The sequence below is a fragment of the Athene cunicularia genome (assembly GCF_003259725.1).
Source record: "Athene cunicularia isolate RWA chromosome 1 unlocalized genomic scaffold, athCun1 chr1_part1, whole genome shotgun sequence".
Classification (NCBI taxonomy): Eukaryota; Metazoa; Chordata; class Aves; order Strigiformes; family Strigidae; genus Athene; species Athene cunicularia.
This window is the reverse complement of record NW_020799091.1, coordinates 14,150,760-14,171,539: the sequence shown is the minus strand read 5'-3', so window position 1 is coordinate 14,171,539 and position 20,780 is coordinate 14,150,760. Positions and strand designations below refer to the sequence as shown.

Below are 20,780 nucleotides of genomic sequence, written 5' to 3'. Positions count from 1 at the left end.
TCTGAACCATCAGAACTGCAGAATATCACTGGACTGGTTCAAAAGCAAAACAAATTACAAAGGACAAAATGTAGGAGAAATACTCCCAGCAACTTAAGTTGAAGTGAATTGGAATCCACTTATTTGAAGTTATAAGTATTCACAGCTCAACATTTTTAATTGATATACAAAATATACAATTAAATAATTTTATAGCATTTCACTGAAAATTAGTAAGAAGCTATAGTCTGTGGACTCTTCAACTATCTGAAGCTCAAAGGACTATTTTACATTTGTGATGCCCTTAAGCATTTTGAAGTTGTGGTGGATTGACCTCGGATGGATGTCAGGTGCCCACCAAAGCTTTTCTATCACTCCCCCTTCTCAGCTGGACAGCTGAGGAGAAAATATAACAAAAGGCTCATGGGTCAAGATAAGGTCAAGAAGATCACTCAGCAATTACTGTCACAGGCAAAACAGACTTGACTTGGGGAAATTAATTTAATTTACTACCAATCAAATCAGAGTAGGATAATGAGAAATAAAACAAATCTTAAAACACCTTCCTTCCAGTCCCTCCTTTCTTCCCGGGTTCAACTTCATTCTCCACTTCTCTACCCTCTCCCCCCAAGCAGCACAAGGAGATGGGGAATGGGGGTTGCAGTGAGTGCATTTTGTGTTATCTTTACCACTCCTTCCTCCTCATTCTCTTCCTCAGCTCCAGCATGGGGTCCCATTCACATGAGAGTCCTCCATGAACTTTAAAAATTAATTTTCAATTATGCATGCACAATCACCCCCAAGAGGTCCTAAAAAGAGAACTGCAAAACCACAGGCTTGCCTTCCACTTGCCATTCCTCAGATGGTGGGCACAGAAAGATCAAGAAGATCTCTGTACTAGTATACAGAGAGGCTGTAACTATCCTTTATGCTTGCATGGTATGTATAAGTGTACTCATGAAAATATCGAAAACAATCTATTCTTCAACCTTAATGAGACTTACCTGTCTCATATGATAAGTCTTTGTGAAGCATTATGAATCTGTACGTGTAAAAGAATGATGAATTCCTCATGCAACATATTAAAATTACTATACACAGTATTCTATATAAAAAATAGCATTAAGGAAACTAAATGCTAGCCATATTGATTACGATTGGCAGTCATATTTGAAGAGTCTTGGATAATTTGGCAGATACTGAATGGCTTTTATCACAAAATGATTTACTATATTATTGGAGAATGTTTAGATTAAATAGTCAACTGATCATACATAGCTACTAGTTATAGTCTAAGCAAGGCTGAAGAATAGCTGCACTGTCAGCTGAGTTCTATTTTAACTGCACTGTTCTGCAGAGAGTACATAGCAAGAGATGTGAGATTCATCATGACCATATTAAACCTAAGGGATGTTGTGTCAAATGCTTGTTGTAACAGTAGGTAAGGCAAAACCGAAGAGCCGCAGTGAACTCTAGAAATCCAGCCTCTAAAAATTTACCTAGCTCTACTTACATAAAGCAGCTAAGGACAAAATCCAGAAAGAAATCTCTTACAGAAGAGATCTCTGCATGACTGCAAAATGCTGCACTGTCCTGCAGCAAATTTCTGCTACAGCAGTGTGTTGCTGCACCAATACAAACTATCATTACTATACATGAAAAATAAATAATATTCATAGGAAGTCCATATAAAATCTACATTTCTTTTACCTAATATTCTATTATCCATCCTGTGGAGTGAAACAATTTCATCGATTTCATAAAGTGAAATCAGATTTCTTGGAATACAATAACATTAGTTTAACTTCAAGGTTAATAGATCATAGTGTTATCTGTTTTAATACTTATTTTTAAAGACTTTTAACTGCTTAAAGACTGCTAATTACAATTTACTTAAAATCAATGTATATCTGAATGATTATTTTAAATCTCTGAGCCTAAACATACGACTGAAGTTGAAATTGCTGTCATTTGGTTTAAAACAAGTAACTTCAAAGTATGCATGTTTAAAAAAAACCTACTATCCCTAATCCTGAGTTTAGTCGTGTGGATGATACAATTCTGTGCATCTCTGCAAAAGGAAGAAGACTTTAGTAAAAATACAGAAGGAGAAATGATAACAGGTAGTAGATAAGAGAATATATGGGATAGTAGACATAAATTATAAGAGAATATATGACATACTTAGCACAGAATCAGTGAAGTAGTGGACACGGCATTAAATTTCACCTTTCCAGTGCTAGTGACATGGTGACTGAGCTAGTAGCAATTTATTCATTCATCTTTTCCCTGCTTTAGCTTGGTAATGGATTTATAAGAAACATACTTGGTTAGAAGGCAATCATTCAATTTCAGATCATGAACCATGAGATCACCTATGGACCTAAAATATCTGACAAACAGTCAGAAATGGAATAGGAGTAGGATTCATAGTTAGATAGAAAAAAAAAATTTAAGAAAAATCTCCCATTTCTGTTACTTAAATTGCTGAAGACTTAAGGAAGTACCACAAACTATTATTGGGAGAAAATCTCTCATACAACAAAGAAGCATGTCATAGAATTCTAACTACAAGTGTCATATTTTCAAGATTATAATCCATAGTTTATAGATTATAATCAATGCTATGACACATGAGTTCAGCAGAGTGAGTCTGCAAGTAAATGTGTTCATTACCTATTTCCCTTCACAGGAACTCTGAATCTATTCTGACTTTGTGGAGGCTAACTAAGGACTTATTTTCAAATACTAGCATTTTCAACAACTTCAGCTCTTAAATTATATAAGCATAGCTGAAACAAAATAATCAACAGTCTGCTGTGTATCTGACAGAAACAAAAGTGTTTAAAGTTGATGTTTATGTAAAAGATTTTAAGATAAAAAAAAAACCAGCTACATTGAGTCTTCGTACATTTTTTGTCTTTGTAATAAAGTTCTTGAGCTCAGTGTATTACCCTATGCACCCTCATCCTAATGATTTGTCTTTATATAGCTTTATAGTTTCATGTGCTAATAATAAAACAAATAATTTGACAATGCAGCTATGAATTTAAGTGAAAAAATATACTTCTAAAATTTACCAGTCCTATATTTGATATTCAACAAATGTAAAACTCAAAGGCAATTTTTATTTTTTCATTAACAGATCAGGGGTCTTATACCAACAAGAGATTTCTGCATGGAGCCCTTTGTAGGTGAGTATGAGCAAACAATTACATACTTTTTTTAAAAATGTAATTCTAAATCTTGAAATTATAGAGAATTCCAATTATAGGGAACTTCTAATGATTTTGCCAAGAAAGGTTGGACACGATGATCCCTGAGGTCCTGTCCAACCTGGTATTCTATAATTTTTCTTTTTTTTTTTTTCTTTTTTTTTGCTATAACTTGTCTTTATATGAGACACCATGCTAGGGCTGTGCAGAAAATTAAAGAGACCACTCATATACAGACCAGTTCATTTCACAGTTCTGATATAAGATTCTCAAATCAATCAACTTTCATGTATTCTTACAGAATTAATTCACCAGTCAAATAAAGTATGCTAATCACTAAATATATATATATATATATACTGTTTAACTGCACTTATACAGCAATCATGTGCTCTCCCCCTGACTTAACTAAAAAGCAATGAAAAAAAAAAATAGAATAAAGAATTTAAAAATTCCCTCAAAGTCCTAAACTTTCTCCCCATTTGAACTAAAATATATTAGAATGTCCAGCATTAATAAACAAAAGGTGGACTTTCACCTGCCTATGAGCATCACTGATTTTCAACTCAGGCTGAGGTATGGCCACTTCTTAGTCAAACTCCTCCCTAGACTCTAGGCCATGGTGATTCAAATCACTTGTTACACAATGCCATTTGAGACTCTGTATGTTATCCAAAAGGATAGGCAGATATGACGCAGGACCTCCAGATCCATGCATCAGGGTAGACAAGCAGTGGGAATCAGTTGCTTAAACACTAGCTTCCAGTGTCATTTTGCCCCTGACTTCCAGTTGTTGGCCCAACAAGAAGTATTCACTTGTGTCCTGTGTAACATCTGGCAGTTCCTAGTAGATATCTTAAATACACCATGGTATGTATCTCCAGGTGATACAAGATATAAATTTTTAGGCAACTGAATTGACACCTAAGAGAAGTGGTAAAATATTAGCAATTAAAAGCTTTGTCCAACAAACCAAACAATGTATTGATGATGAAGATATCCATAGTTCAAATCACTCTGTCTTTTCCCTTCTTAGACTGTCAAGATAGAGATAGAAGTTATAAGGAGAACAAAAGAGACAGTCAGTTTTTTCTGTCTCCACAAAGGGTGAGAAGAATAGCTGCTGCAGCTGTGACATTAATAGTAGCCAGCACAATGGGTGACCCAGGTCACTTACCCAAGCTTCTACATACAACTCTAAAATAAATATGTGAAAAATCTTTGATCATTGCCTATTATTCCTGCACTAAGATAACTGCATTCTCACATTAAATATATATTGAAATCTGGACTAGACTGCAATTAAAAGATAGATGAGAACTCTTGACCATGATATAGCCATCCACCTTATCTTACAGCTAAAGCAATAATGGAAATATTTAAAATTAGTGAACTTTTAAACTAAGACCTACAAAAACCCTGGAACTTACTTTTCATTATGTTGAGAATGTTATTACAACATGCCTAAGTAGTTATATGCTATTATCCTGCAAGAACAACACTTTTTTTCAAAATTTCATATCTCTAATAGTAAAGATAGAATTCTGACTACTGGGAGAATTCTTCAGAATTTCTCTTTCAGAGAAAGCATAAAATGTTACCCATATTCTATCTGTCAAACTATTGTATTAGAATTTGGTGACCAAAACTAAAATCTTAATGTGCAGTGAAGAGCAGCTGTTAAGAATGATCCCGTCGATGGCAGTTAGATTAACAGTATAAATAGAACTAGCTAAACTACTTACATATGGGGATACTCTTCAACATAAACTTAATTATACTACTGTAAACTTTCTCAATAACTCTTTGTTTATTTAAGCTCTAAATGAATACCTTGGTAATTAAAGATAATTGTTATTATATTAAAAGTATTCTACAGATAAAAGAAAACATATTCCTAAAATCTCTTCATTTACTCTGACTTTCCTATGGAAATTTATATTTATGAACAGGTGGTTGGGTTCTCTAGCTTATACTGGATGCAGAAGAGATTCAGAGGTCAATGAGAAATGTAACTTTACCTGGGAACTGATCATACGTTGTGATGAACGAGCAATATTAGCAGGTAGGCCAAAAAAGTCAGGTTTATCATCTTCTGGAAGGCTTTCAATAATATTACGATAATCCTGCATTAGAAGAAAACAATAAAGATAACTGAGGGAACATTCTGTTCAGCTCATGAAATTATGCTGAAAATAATTTCATTAAGCGCACTGCATAACACAAGGTTTAAATAGGTATTTAACACATGATATATATGGCAATCTTATTTATAAATTTTTTAACTCTAAAAGAGCAAAAAGCTTCAATTCCAATTAGAGTGATGCTATCAACTGAAAAGAAAAAAATGCTAAGACTTTCTGAAAATTAGTTACATTTCTGTTGAAAATTTAAAAATAAGATTATTGACAATAGAAAAAAAATTTCAGCATTTAGAATTTGAATAATAGAGTATAATACATATATATACCATGAAGAGCACTCCTTTTTAAATCTGCGAAGATATCACTCAAAGAAAGTGAAATTTCTTAGGTAAAAATAGATTTACATGATCATTTGAGATGCAGAGTAGCATCAATAGCAGTTATAGTGTAATAGTCACCAGTGATGCTGCTCTTGCACAAAACAGAAAGGCCTTGCAGACTCAAGTAGACGAATGGTGCTGGATGTCTCTTTCATTGTGGCTTTAAAAGCAAAAATATTTACTATCTGAAAGTCAGGCTGCACCCTATTGTGTTATATCACTTGTGTTTTGTCCTTTGCTTGCAGGAGCATGTCCTATGTGTGCATGATTTACTTTGACAGGGATTCTCATTTCAGATATAACAGTAGCAGACCTCTACACCAAATACTGAAGGAACACTATTTAGTAAGAGATATTATTCCAATTAACTTAAGTAATCAAACAGCCTTATTATTAGTGTTCTACCAATGAAAGCTACTTGCAGAAAAAATATAAACTCTCACATAAATATTCATACAATTATAAGAAACAGAGACATTAAATGCAGTGCAGGCAAGAAGAAAGGTTCGTCAGTTTGACAATATTATTTACAACAATAGAGACCAGCCTGGTTTGTTTATTCCTTCCCTCTTTATGACATTAACTCAGCACATCTAGAGAGAATAACTGTCATATTTAACATAAAAAAATAAAATAAACCCCAAACCTAAACAGTCAGAATCCAGGTAGAGAATGCCAGAAAGATTTATTTTAACTGGCATAATTCCATTTATATCAGCTCATATTAGAGGCCTAGTATGGAGTCCTATATTAAAATGCAAAGGAATCTTAGTAACAACTACAATAGTATGTGAAAGATAGGGAGAGATCAGTTCTTTAGATTCTGTTGAACTCCCTCTCGTTTACACTAAAGGAATGCTAAAGGACAAACAGTATCCATATTTATCTCCAAAAAAAATATATACCCTCCGCAGCTTGTTAGAAGATTATGTCAGAATGTTTATATATTTTGTAAATAAGAAGATATATTTAGATTTCCCTATTTCATCCATAAGTTCTAAGAATGTTTAGCAGTCTGTACAAAAGTGCTATTATGTCAATATACTGTTATATAAAAATGTAATTATATCCTTCTTTATCATAAATTGACCCAATTTCTTCTACTCAGTCCTTCATAGTTATTCTGCTCTGCACCATAGTCCAATAAGATATTATAAAAAAAGAGATTGAACAGACTAGCAGAATAGTTCTGACAACTTAAGTCTTAAATAAATGGAGGTATCTTTTGGATTGTAACTCTGGTTTTCTTTGTGGAAATATATCCAAGAATAATTCTTTAAAATAACTTATTTTAGTTACTGTATTAGGTGATAGAAGATGTATACCTACCAAAATACTGCAGGAATTTGGTAAAGAGATGGAATATGGGAAACTAGTCATCTTCTTGCCTCTAGCATTTAAGCTGCCAATGATTCGTGAATTGAAAAGTTGCTCCAAGTAGGACCGAAGAACCCTCATATCGAAGTAATTATCTACACGGCCTCCATAAATTGCATTTTCAAACAAGCCATGCACGAATTCCCACTGAAAATCTTTGGAACCTATAAATTAATTAGTATTTTGTATTAATATTTTGTATCAGTGGACAACATTGAATTATAACCATTTCTTCTTGTCACTGCAAGACAGTGCAGCGAAAAATCTTCAGTGAAATAAAAAAATACAAACACATCAAATAATTTCCGATTATTTTTCTTCTATATTACCAAATAATAAAAGTTGCAGAAACTACAGTGAGTTTGTAAATATTTTTATTTAAATGAAAATGAACATTTATTGTGTTTCAAAATGAGCTATTAGAAATATTACTTACATCTTGAAGTGCTTTTTATTGCAGAGAAGCCAACTGGATATATGCATTTCAGAAATGATGTTATTACAATTTTAATTATGTGCTCCTTTGTCATGATTAAAAATAATTTCCTTTGTTCCAAAATTTTATACACTATTTTGTATTGCAGTACCATCTGATCTCATAAAATAAAGTGATTGATTGAACCAAAACCAGATTGTGCTCAAAATAGACAACATTACTGGCAATGTTATCTTTCAAACACAAAGGTCCAGGATAGGTTCTTTGTAAATCATTATAAATCAGCATAGCACATAAAACACATAAAGCATGTTACTATTAGTTTCCTGGCCAGACTGATGTTGCAATTATATTACTATAGCTTAGCTATATCCCACAAGTTCAGAGTAAGTTATTTTTCCTCCCTTCTATCACAGTTGTCCAAAATAACTACATGAGACAATGTTCGACTTACACCCTATAGCTTTCATGTGCAGGTAGAAGGTACCTTGATCAGAAAGGTACTTCTTAAAGCCCCTTGAGAAAAGGAAGCAACAATTACTTTAAGGGGGGGTTTATTGGTGGTAACTGTTGTTCCCAAATATGTCAATCATTCCTTCGTAAGTAAAGTTATCTTCACAGCAGTAGCTAATGTTTAGATTAATGATTATCACTGATAGTTAATGAGTCAAACTCTTTATATTACTGTGTGTTTTAAGTCTGTGTAACTAAGGTCAATTCCAGAAGTACTAATCCTCCATAAATCACATTTAAGTTAATGATCATAAATTATCTCTAAATATCGGATCTTAATTTTACTTTGAAAGTATATAAAATGCAAATACTTTAAAAAATACTTTTAATATTAACTAATATTAAGAAAATACTGTGGTACTTAACAGAACAGTTAAGTGGGCACTAACAGTGAGTTTCAATATGAAAAATTCACTCATACTCAACTCATATTCCATTCAATATATGGGGAAGCTCACACTGGGAAGGAGTAGAGACAGAAGACTTCATTTCCAGGCACTCCTGTATTTCCTATATATTCTTCTGGACTCAAGAACCTGAGCTGAATAGTTCTTGGCACTAGAAATATTGATTTACCTAACCTCCCAAAAATGGAATTACAATTCACCCTGTGTTTTTCTTTGCTTACTGGAGATGAGCCTTGCAGCATCTCCACTCCTATCTGAGTGTTGTAGAAAGAAAAAAGTTCCTGATGCAATATCTCTAGTAAAGGTAAAACAGGATAGGTCCTGTCTGCACTCAGGTTCAGATGGCACAAGGTGGCTTGCATCCATACAGCTACTCTCTTTTGCCCTAAAATAAGGTAACCTCCCATCTGCTGCTTATTGGAAAGTGTCTCCAGGCTCTGATATCTGACAAACCATGCCTTGTCGCTGCCTATGAGAATGCCACCCTGCATAAGCTAAATATGGGGAAAAATAAACCTGATCATGGAATAGTTTTGAGCCTGTGTCCAGCCCTTATCAGTTTACTAATATAGATATACCCTTTGGATCTACATCCAGAAAAGCCTAAGCACAACTGATTCAGAGTCACACTACTCCCCATACTGAAGTAGTTACCTAATTTGGTCATGTGTTTATATTTGTGAAAATGTTCCAATGAAGATACAAATGCAAAATTTAAATACCTGCAAAGCAGCCTTTAAACAGAATGGTCCCACTCCAAACTCCAAACAAAACAATCTTGCAAAGTAACAAATTTATAAAAATTACTATGAAAGTTTTTAATATTCTAAAAATTTAAAATGAGAGGCATTTAGAAGGTTTATTCTACAGAGGTAAGAAATCTTTCCTTAAGAAGTGACTTACCCTCAAAGAGTCTATCAATAATGTCAAAACCAGCACGGAGATCAGATAAAGAAAATTCATAAAACTTGGTCCAACCCTATCATTAAAGAAAGCCAAAGAATTTAATTAGTCACACAATGATGATCATGAAGTAAAATGGAAATATTATGTGGTTACTGAATACTGTATAATATCTAGTACTGAATGAAAACAGAGACAACCTATGTCCTCTAACATACGCCTTTGGAAACATTCAATGGAGCTAGTATGAAAAAAAGAAAAAACAGCTCTACCAGTGCATTTGATTTTACATATTTATATAAACTAGAATAAATTGAGTATGAGGAATGTAAATTTAAGATTATCTTATCTCCTAACAGTATTTACTTCAACTAAAACTTGCTGACATCTGTGACTAGATCACACATTGAATTATGATGGTATTTCTGAGGGATTTTTTGTATTTCAGTTTCCTCTGGATTTTCATAAATAGGTCCAGCTCTTCAGTCACAGTGTACATTATACTTTCATCATCTTACTCCTTAATTCATGTCACTTCTCTACGAACTTAAAAAATCATAATCAGAAAAGCAATTACTGCTACCATTATGGGGAAAATGCTGACCGCCACATGCATATTTTAATCACTCTCAGTTTGACCTCCTTTCTGTTCTTGATGGCATTCTTCTTTATATAGCATTAATGTGTAATGTGTATGTAATTCTCACAAAAGGATTTCAATGTAAATTCATAAGTATAAATAAACATTGATATATGATACAGAACTTTGGAAATCCAGATCTCAAAGGTATCTCTGATTGCTGTATCTTCTTATGACTGTACCTTTGCATATGGAACATAGGAACAAGGTGCATATGACTCATAAGAAATGTGCAAATACGTCAGATAACATGTACATATCCAGTAAGATGGATAGTCTTAGCTCAAGACTGCAGCTGCTCCACAGATCACAATAAAACTATCAGCCAGTCACTCTGGAGGTCATAAACTAGAAAGATGCTGCAGTGTCTAAACAGTGTTCATGTATTTTTTGTCAGATCTGTACATGGAGCCAAACCAACCTGAAATTGATTATAAAATACAAGAGCTTCTAGCTGGGATTGATTGCAGTCCAGCGATGTTAGAAACTGGTAATCATAAGCAAAATAAAACCCATCACTAAGTCTGCACAAGACAAACATGGTTCCAGTGGAATTAAGGAGAAGCAGTAAAATTCTATCTTGTGTGACTTGGAATGCTAGTGGTAAACAACCATGAATTTGAACAAAGCCAAATAAGAGTTCATGTGTCAGATTAGTACTTTAAATATTTTCACCTATTCTATTCTTGAACCTATTCTCTTCACCTATTCTTGAACACTATAATCAAACTCTTTTACTGCAAGAGGCAAACAACCTTATAAATCACAAATTCAAAGCCAGCAAAAAGCTCTCAAACACTCCAGGCTCTGACAGACAAAATCTTTCAGATGACAGGTTAATTTTACCCCAAGTCTAAATAAAATAAACAAGGTATAAAACAGTTTGTTGGTTGGGGGTGGGTGGTGGGTGGTGGTGGTTCTGTTTAATTTAAGCATCTGCAGCCAGAAAGAAATGTTTGCTTTGAACAAAAACTTATCTAAGGAAAAAACACATCACAGGGTCTGAAACCCATTATAATCCGCACAAGAAATTAGTTAATTCCCTTGTTCTTCCTTCTCCTTGAACAGGGTTTGTGTGCAGAAAGAGTAGACAATGTAATCTCCTCCTCCGCACCAAAATTTCTCTTTCTCATTGTTGTGGTTTAAACTTGGCCAGCAGCCAAACACCACACAATCACTCACTCACCATGACCTGCCCAGGGAATGGGGTAGTAATTGGAAGGTAAAGGGAGATTTGTAGGTTGAGATAAAAACAGTTCAATAAATGAAATACAATAAAACAATAGAAAGTACAAATGGGTAATGAACAATGCAATTGCTCACCACCTGCCAGCTGATACTTAGTCCACTCCCAGCCAGAAATCACAAAAACCCCCAAGATCTTGAAACTACAATCCCAGAAGCGAGAGAGAGCCCCCTCTTTCCCAGCAGACCCTCATTTTTATACTGAGCATGACGTTACATGATACGGAATATTTCACTGGCCAATTTGGTTCTGGTCCTCTGGCCATGCTCCCTCCCAGATTCTTGTACACCTGCACACGAGCAAGATACGGGGAGTTGGAAAGTCCTTGATCTCTTAGCAACAACTGAAAACATCAGGGTATTATCAACATTCTTCTCATACCAAATCCCATACTGAATCCAAAGCACAGCACTATTCTAGCTACTAAGAGATAAAATTAACTTGAACTCAATCAATACCAGAACAAATGTCTTCCATTAAATCATGTATATTTCAAAAACACCTTTTCCCATCCCATGCAAACAGGATTCACGGAATCTTTTCCATGGGATCTCACTCCTGCATCAGTATCAGTTAGTACATAAATCACAAATTAACCCCACGCGGGCAGTAGCAATTTTCAGAGTGACAGGAATTTAGGCTACCAAGATCTTATTTTGCAATGAATTCAGAGACAATAATGAAGGCTGGCACCAGAAGGATCCAATATTTTCTCACCTCTGACAAAAAATACTCCCAAATATAAAAGCTAATAAATAGGGCATTTTTTTAAAAAATAGCAAAAGAAATAATTACCTGAGGAATATAATTTCTTCTTTCTTGGCATACAGCATGAAACCATGCTAAACAAAAGAGAGAATGCGCTCGAGACAAATTTCCCTCTTTATTAATTTGCTCTGGAGTCCAAGATTCATAGGTTCGCAAGAGATTCTTTTTGAGGCCTGGAGGTGCCTGAATTGGAAGGAAAAACACTGCTCTAGACAGAAAACCTGATAATTTTATGTACAGTTTTCTTAAATTCTAACATGATTTATAATTTAATGAGATTACAGTACTTAATAAAACAAAATTTAACAAGGAAAATATATGCTCATAATAAATGGCCTAACAATAAAATTATCTTAGACTGAAAACAACTTAAACATACTGAAGGAAATTGTGACCAGATCCAACCAACAGGAGGACTGAACTACACTAAAAGAAATTAGTGAAAGAATAGTACTCTATCAAAATATATGAGCATAAAAGTAAATACAATCTTTTCAACAAGAACGTTTCTTCTGATTTTTCAAGCTCAACTATCAATTATCATTTCTGTGATCAGAGCCAACTTGCATCATGGCATCACTGCACTCTTTTAGCTTGCATACAGATATATATGCATGATAAAATGCTATTGTTCACACCAGTAGAAATCACTGCAGTTAAAGTACACATAATAACAAAGATTACAGTGCTTAAAAGTAAAATAAGTGATTAGATACCCTGCCATTTTCAAATTATTTTCAAGTGTGAAGGCAAGTATAAATTTTAGAGATTGAAATCACATTTTCATATTTATAAGAATGTTCTTTCTTTCTTTTGAAAAATAATGGTTGTTAATGTTTCCATAAGATTATCATAGTTGCATATGCACACTTGTGGCAAATAACTGCAAAATACCAGTCAACTGGGGTTTTTTTTAAATATTTACCTCTTGAATGGTAACAGTTAGAGAACATACCACAACCATATAATAATCAAACATTATTAGCCAAGTCATTGGCTATCAGTGCCCTTTCATGGTAACAAAATATTTACAACAATAAAAGATAACAGCAGGATTTAGAACACTGCATCAGTGCGAAGCTCCAATTATTCCAAAGACAGTGGGTTCAGTAAATTCAAGAAGCTAGAGGAAAAGAAATGTGTCAATCCTAGACAGTCCTGTAGTTTCTGTAACACTGAAGACCTCAATATAAGCAAGAAGTTACTCCAGAAGTTTAAAAATACCTGGTCAACATAAAATTGTAACAATTTTGGCTTCTTGAAAGTCAGCAACATTGGACTTTAAAAGGTCAGAGCTTCTTGGTTTAGCTGTAGGCAAAATCTTAACACTCCATAACCAATGAAGGAGTTAGTAGCACCCCTATGCATCATTTCCATGATGGGCATTAATGCATAGTGCATTAATGATTACAGTGCTTTCCAACAAGTTGGAGGAGCACGATGCCAGTTATTCCTTAGGTTGAGCTATTGTGAAAGCAAACCTCTCAATTTTTAGTAAAGGACTTTAATTGTATATTCTGCTGTATCGGAGGAGAGCCATTTTTGTTGAAAGAGTCCAGTGAATATAAAGCCATGGGGACAAAAAGAAAAATAAGGAAGAGGAAGTGTGATTCTGTGATCTTCAGATGAGGACATTCATCAAGAAGGAGGAATTCCAGCACCTGTGTAGGGTCTTGTTAATAAGAAACACTGATTAAATGCATAAAAGAATTTGGAGAAAAAAAACAGAATAAATGCCTCAAGTAAATTTATTTTTAGTTCAGACTTTCAATTGGAAAAAATATCTGAAAGAAATTTTACAAACCTTCCCTTTAAAGCACAGTTTCTGCAAATTTCCACATATACATTACAAATGATCATCAAAAATCTTTCAAGGTAAATTCATAGAATTTTTTGTATTACATCTAATTGAAATACAAGGCAAACTCCATTATGCAAATAGTTCACACTATCTAAACATAGAGTTTACTATACATCCAAGTTCATTCATAGTAAACATATAATAAAAGCTTTCCAAACAGGTCTTACTTCGTAAGTTATTTTCAGACTTGATTGAAGCAAAATTGGAGTAAATTTTGGATGAACTTCAGTAGTAAGCCAAAGGCGAAAGTTTGGTTGAGGCTGTAATGCATTCAGTTCCTATTAAAGAGATGTTATATATTGAAGGTTTGGGGTTTGAGGGTTTTTAATATATAAAACACAATTTTTAAAATTATAATATCCTAAATTAGAAAATTAGGCTCGTCTGAAAATTCTTTAATTGTTTTTACAAATAAAGTAATTTAAAAGACTATAGTTCAAGATCTGTTGTCTCCCCACATTCTATACACTAGCTGTGCTTGAGTTTGAAGTTCATTCTAGCTGTGTCAAAATATTTGCACCTTCCTCCCCAGATCGTAAATTCAGAGCATAAAAATATATGACAGTTCTTTACTTTCTTTAAGTAAAAACACACCAGAAGGCTACATCTCAAAAGATGAAGACTTAAAATGTATATCAGCAGGCTGTATATCAACAAATCTCAATGACTTTCAATAACTATACATATTAAATTATTTTTCTTCAAGTGTTTGTTGTATGCATCATGTATCATGATTCATAGAAACTTGAAGATAGGAAAATGGATTTCTAAAAATAAATACTGTCAAATGCTATTTCAAATATAAAGGCTTCCCCAAAAATATATATAATTACTGAATTTATGAAAAAATATTGATGATGTTTTATGTGCATTGAAACAGACATATTTTCCACTGAAGAGATGAAAGTTGTTTGACAATTTACTTGAGAACAATGTCAACAGTTTTGTGTATGTGTCTTGGAAGAAACGTAGCTCAAAAAACTCTTAACAGATTTTCTTATAATCCATTTATTTTGATAATCTCTAAAACATAATAATAATAATTTTGCTTTTAATGTTTTATAAAGAAAAGAAAAATTATTTCAACCCAATAATTGTTCTGTTCTTTAGGCAAAATGGCAACTATATCTGGTAACTAAAATCACAGAATTGTTGAGGTTGGAAGGAACCTCTGGAGACTCCCTAATCCAACCCAATGCTCAAAGCAGAGTCAGCTACAGCAGGCTGCCCAGAACTGTATCCAGTCAAGTTTTCAGTATCTTCAAGGATGGAGACTCCACAGCCTCTCTGGGCAACCAGTTTCAGTGTTTGATCATCCTCACAGTGAAAAAAATTTGTCTTCTGTTTAAACAGCATTTCCTGTATTTCAGTTTGTGCCCATGGCTTCTTGTCCTCTCATGGGACACCACTGAGAACAGCCTGGCTCTGTTCCCTTTACCCCTTCCCATCAGCCAATACACACTAAATAAGATTTCTCCTGAGGCTTCTCTTCCCCAGGCTGAACAGTCTCAATTCTCTCAATGTGTCTCTTGTATGACACATGCTTCAGTGCCTTCATCACCTTTGTGGCGCTTTACTGGCCTGGCTCAAGTATGCCCATGCCTCTCCTGTACTGGGGAGCCAGCACTGGACACAGCACTCCAGATGTGTCACACCAGGGCTGACTAGAGCAGAAGGAACATCTCCATTGACTGGCTGGCGACGCTCTGCCTAAAGCAGCCCAGAAGGCCAGTGGCCTTCTTTGCCACAAGGGCATGTTGCTGGCTGACAGTCATTTTCTCACCCACCAGGACTCCCAGGTCTTTTCTGCCAAACTGCTTCCAGCCACTTAGCCCCCAGACTGTCTGAGTGCCTGGAGTTATTTCTTCCCATAAGAAGCACTTGGCATTTCCCTTTGCTGAACTTCATAAAGGTTCTGTCAGTCTACTTCTCCAGCCTATCAAGGTCCTTCTGAATGAAAACACACTCATCTGTTGTATCAATCATTTCTCCCAGTAGCTGTACTTGCCAAGGATGCACTCTGTCCCATTGTTCATGCCATTAATTAAGATGTTAAACAATGTTGGCCACAGCATCAACACCTGGAGCACACCACTGATGACTCGTTTCCTGCTGGATTTCTTGCCACTGGCAACAACCCTTTGAGCCATGCAGTTAGACCAGTTTTCAATCCACCTCACTGGTACAATCAGGTCCATATTTCATCAGCTTGTCTATTATAACGTTATGGAAGACAGACTGCTAATGGTATGCAAAACTGTCAAGGTGATGGGCCAATTCAAACATTTAACACTTTCAGTATTATGTTATTGTGGAAAGAATAAGAAACTTCTGATACATATCCATATTTTAATATTTACAAGATCTGAAATTTTATTAGTAAGAGGCTTACAAACACTTCCTTACTGTTCACTATCATATTCAGTCTAGATGACACACATCAGTGCTATCTTGCTTTGTCTTTCCATTTTTTTCAAAATGGATTATAAGAACATTAAATGCATGCCACATGGTCAGTAGTAGACAGAAGATAGACTCTAAGATTGTGTGCATGGAGTACACTTTATGGACAATCATTAGAAACTGGAAAATTAAGATTGTAGTATCTGTTGATAGGAATTCTCCACCTTTCTTTTTTTGAGTTAATTTGTTTTGTGGATTTCACAGTGATATACATGTGAAGTCACTTTTATTTAGATACAGTTAATGATTTTACTTGCTGTAAGAGTATGTTTCTATAAAACATTAGACATTTCAATTTCAAACTAGCAAAAATTAGTGACTCAGACAAGCTACACTTTACAAAAAGAACTACTAAAAAGAAAGTCTTAGGACTGAAAAAAACAAAAATAAAATTTAAGCATACATAGATTCAGAGTTCAGAAAACATGGGCAGTATCCCATAAAGTACCAAAAGTCTTAACAGGAGCATTTGTTCACTCACTGTGGCAGAAATACTATATATTGTATGAAAATTAAAGGGATCCCACAAAGGAAGGAGCTGTTTAGATCTGGAGCATTTCACTTTATTAATGATTGAGAAACTTTATTAATGATTGAGAAAAGGTTTACTTTTAAATTGTTGAAATTTTAAACATCACCATGGAAATGCCTGAAATGCTTCAGAAACGTTGCATATTAATTTTGTCTGGTTTCAAATACATTCTTATCTAGTTACCCTCACCTTTTCCAATACAGGAAGCCAAGATGTAACAAGATGCAGGTTCTTTAAACACAGCCATTCTCCATTGCGTGCACATTCTTTTAAAGTTTGAATAGCCAGGTCAGCTTGGCCTTGGCCCATTGCAATCTGAAATGACAGACACAGTTGTATCAGGAATTTATCATACCTCATTTAACAGCTAAATACAAAATTATGTTTCCAAGTTAGTGTGCATATGTAAAAAAGGTGTGCTAAAGATAACCAGAATTTCCTCTGATGTGATAGGCTACTAAAGTAAGGAAAAGAGTAAGGAAAATGTAGTTTTTCTTTTCAACCTATCTAACCAGAGTTTCTCAAGAAACAACATGAGAAGATGAAGTTTTTCTATGGAAAAAAAATGCATCACTTGGTGACAGTGATGGCATTCCCTGGGAACTCAAAAAGAAAATTTAAATATCAGTGACTAAATTGTATAACTGCAAAACTGCTGATACAACAAAAACAAGAGATAAACGAGAACAGTTTTTCTTTTGACTGTAAGTTAGAAGTACTTTCTTTGAAGAGAAGCACTCAATTTCATATTAAGATGAGTGAAAAACTAAGGCTGCAGTATTTCCTACTGGGAAATATGAATAGCTTAACAACAGTATTTTCTTCATTTTTTATACTACCATATTGCTGCTAAAATAAATTTGGATCTTCAAATGGAAATGCAAAGATACAAAACTGAATTTTCAGATGAATTAGTGAAAATTGAAAATACAGAAAAAACTTGTTCTGTGACACAATTACTGCAACAACTGATGTTAGACTAGATAGTCTAACCTTAGTTCTCCCTTAGTATCTAATTGGAAGCAAATTAGAATAACCTCAAACCAAACAAGCTCAAAATAAATTGGTTTTACCTAATCTGAAAAGTCTTACCTTGGCATTACTGCTATAGCAAAATGGAACTACTGTGATTATTATAACTTTATCAAATATACCTTAGAAGGAAATCCATCCTGTCTTTTTATCCTAAAACTGTACTGAGTCAAAGAAACTTGGGGCCTTATTTTTATATGATACAGATATCCTCAGCCTAAATAAAACCAAATATAAAATTCAAATTATTTAAAATATCCAAAAGAAGATAACTGAAAGTCACCAAACAATATAGTAGTACACTACACAAATCTAGTGGTCTATTCTTTATCCCATATGAGAAATAATTAAACAGAGAAGAAAAATCTGATTTTCTATGTTCTATTCAAATTGCATTGGAAAGTGCAGGAAAATTTAATAACAGTATTCTCATTATGAGGACAACTTTCAGATGATTCAGCTATTAGTACCACTCCTTAATCAAATACCATAAAGTATTACACTTTAAAGTCCAACATGTAAACGATATTTAGAGATAAACACAAAAAGCCATGTGGCAGAGTAAGAAATACGCATTCTGAAACATTCACAGCTAGATAAGATGGCAGTATGATCTAAATCTTTACAATTTGATGGGAAAAATATATTACATCACTGCACACTCCAGGAAAGGAACAATTTCAAGGACTATTTAAAAGCAACATTGAACTTGACATTTTCCATTTCTATGCTAACCAGTGATCAGATAGATAACAACCCCCCTCCTTTGAATCTTTCAAATGACAGAAATAATGTTTTACAGAAAGGTATAAAGCATATTGGTACTGTGTATTAGGAATATTAGGAAGCCACTTGTATTACAGAATAATTTGAGTTGAAATGGATCCTGGAAGGTCTCTAGTTCAATATCCTCCTCAAAATAGGGCCAGCTATGAAAGATCAGACCAGGAGCTGAGGGCTTTGTCTAGTGGACTCTCGGGAACCTCCAAGAATGGAGACTATGCCGGGAATTCTGTTACATTTTTCTCATGGTAAAAAAGTTTCTCCTTATATCCAGTCATAACCTTATCTTGTTACCATTTATGCCCATTGCTTCTTTCCACCATGCCTGACTTCAAAGGGTCTGGGTCCATTTTCTCAGTGACCTTCCTGTAGGTATTGAAAAGCTGTTATTAGGTCATCACAAAGACTGTTCTGCTGGCAGGGCACAGTGCTGGCTCATGTCCAGCTTGTCATCTACAAAGGTCCTCCCCAGTCAATCAATCCATCGCCTGCATCATTGCAAGGGTTTCTTCTTTCCCAGAGGAAGGATTTTAAATTTATTTCTTGAGTTCTGTAAGGTTCCAGTCAGCAAGGAAGGCCAAGGAGAGTTGCAAGCCCATTGCTCAGTGAGACAGGGCACACAGTGACAAGGCATATGGAAAAGGTTGAGGCACTTGATGCCCTTTTAGTGTGAGGTTTCACTGCTGAGGCTTATTCTCATGCCTCCCAGGTCTCCCAAACCTACAAGCAGGAGTGAAGCAATACCCACATTAAATACAGAGAGACTTAGAAATAAAAAAGTCCACAAGATGAAATGGGATGTATCCAAGAGTGCTGGGGGGGCAGCTAATGTCACTCCTTTCTCATCTTCAAAGGCTATGTTGATCTGAAGTTTTTGCTGATGAGAAAGGAAAATGTCATATTTATCCTCAAGAAAGGGAAGGAGGTGAAAGATCTAGGTAATTACCAGTTGGTCAGCTTCCACTCAGTCTCTGGGAAGGTTATGGAGCAAGTCCTCTTAGAAGCCATTTCTAAACACATGAAGAACACACAGGTGATAAGGAGCAGCCAATACAGATTTACCGATGTAAACTCATGCCTGACCAACTTCCTTCCTTTCTATGTTGAAGTGGCTACCACTGTGGACAAGGGGGTGCCAGTGAATGTTGTATACCTTGACTTTAGTGAGGCTTTTGACAGAGTCTCCCATATCCTCCTTATCACCAAACTGGAGAAGTACAGGCTGGAGAAGTGACAAATAAGATAGAAAACTGGGTGGAGTGCTAGGCTCAGTGGTACAGATTCAGTGGTGCAGAGTCCAGCTGGTAGCCAATAACTAGTGGTGTCCCTCAGAGATCAGTACTAGGACAAATACTGTTTAATGTCTTCATCAGTGACCCAGTTTATGTGAATGGATGCACTCTCAGCAAGCTAATGCATAACACCAAAGAGGGTGGGGGGAAAGGTGAGCAACCAGTATGCTGGAAGGTAGGGTTGCTACTCAGATGGACCTCTACAGGCTGGAGAAACAGGTTGGCAGTTCATGAAATTCAACAAGGCACATGTGAAGTCCTACATCTGGGATGGAATTCCCCATGCAGCAGTCCAACCTCCTAGGCTGGGGTCTGCCTAGGAAGCAGCTTTGGGGAAAAGGAGGGCCTAGAGGACAACAAGTTGAATATGAATCAACAGTGGACCCTTGCAACAAAGGCCAGTAGTGGAATGGGACATATTAGTCAAAGCTTTCAGCAAGTCCAGGGAAGAGATCATTCTCTCTCTTTGGAACCTGTGAGATCCCATCCAGAGTACTCTGCCCAGTTTTGGGCTTCCCAGTATAAGACAGACATGGTTATACTGAAGTGACTCCACAGCAGACCACCAACATGGCCAGGGCACAGTGAGGAGGGTTTGTTTACCAAGCAAACAGGAGACCTTGCTGTCTACACCCTGACTGAAGAATGCAGAGAAGATAGAGCCAGACTCCTTCAAAGGCACATGGTGATAGGACATGAGGCAATGCACACAAGTTGTAATACGGGAAACACTGAATTGTTATTAGGAAAAATATTCTCCTGAGAGAGTGGTCGAATACTGGAACAAGTTGCCCAGAGATACTGTGGGA

The 20,780-nt window shown here is 35.2% G+C and overlaps 1 protein-coding gene across 3 annotated transcripts in view; it reads right to left on the bottom strand.

Moving 5' to 3' along the window:
• Positions 1-20,780, bottom strand: part of DYNC2H1 (dynein cytoplasmic 2 heavy chain 1) — a 180,513-nt gene that overhangs the window by 57,162 nt on the left and 102,571 nt on the right. For all 3 annotated transcript variants that reach the window (XM_026843929.1, XM_026843951.1, XM_026843940.1), the window contains 6 exons: positions 17,054-17,179; positions 14,037-14,147; positions 12,036-12,191; positions 9,355-9,430; positions 7,048-7,259; positions 5,216-5,320 (listed from right to left, as the gene is read on the bottom strand). In XM_026843929.1, coding sequence (XP_026699730.1) covers positions 5,216-5,320; positions 7,048-7,259; positions 9,355-9,430; positions 12,036-12,191; positions 14,037-14,147; positions 17,054-17,179 — 786 coding nt within the window. The remainder of the gene's footprint in view (positions 1-5,215; positions 5,321-7,047; positions 7,260-9,354; positions 9,431-12,035; positions 12,192-14,036; positions 14,148-17,053; positions 17,180-20,780) is intronic.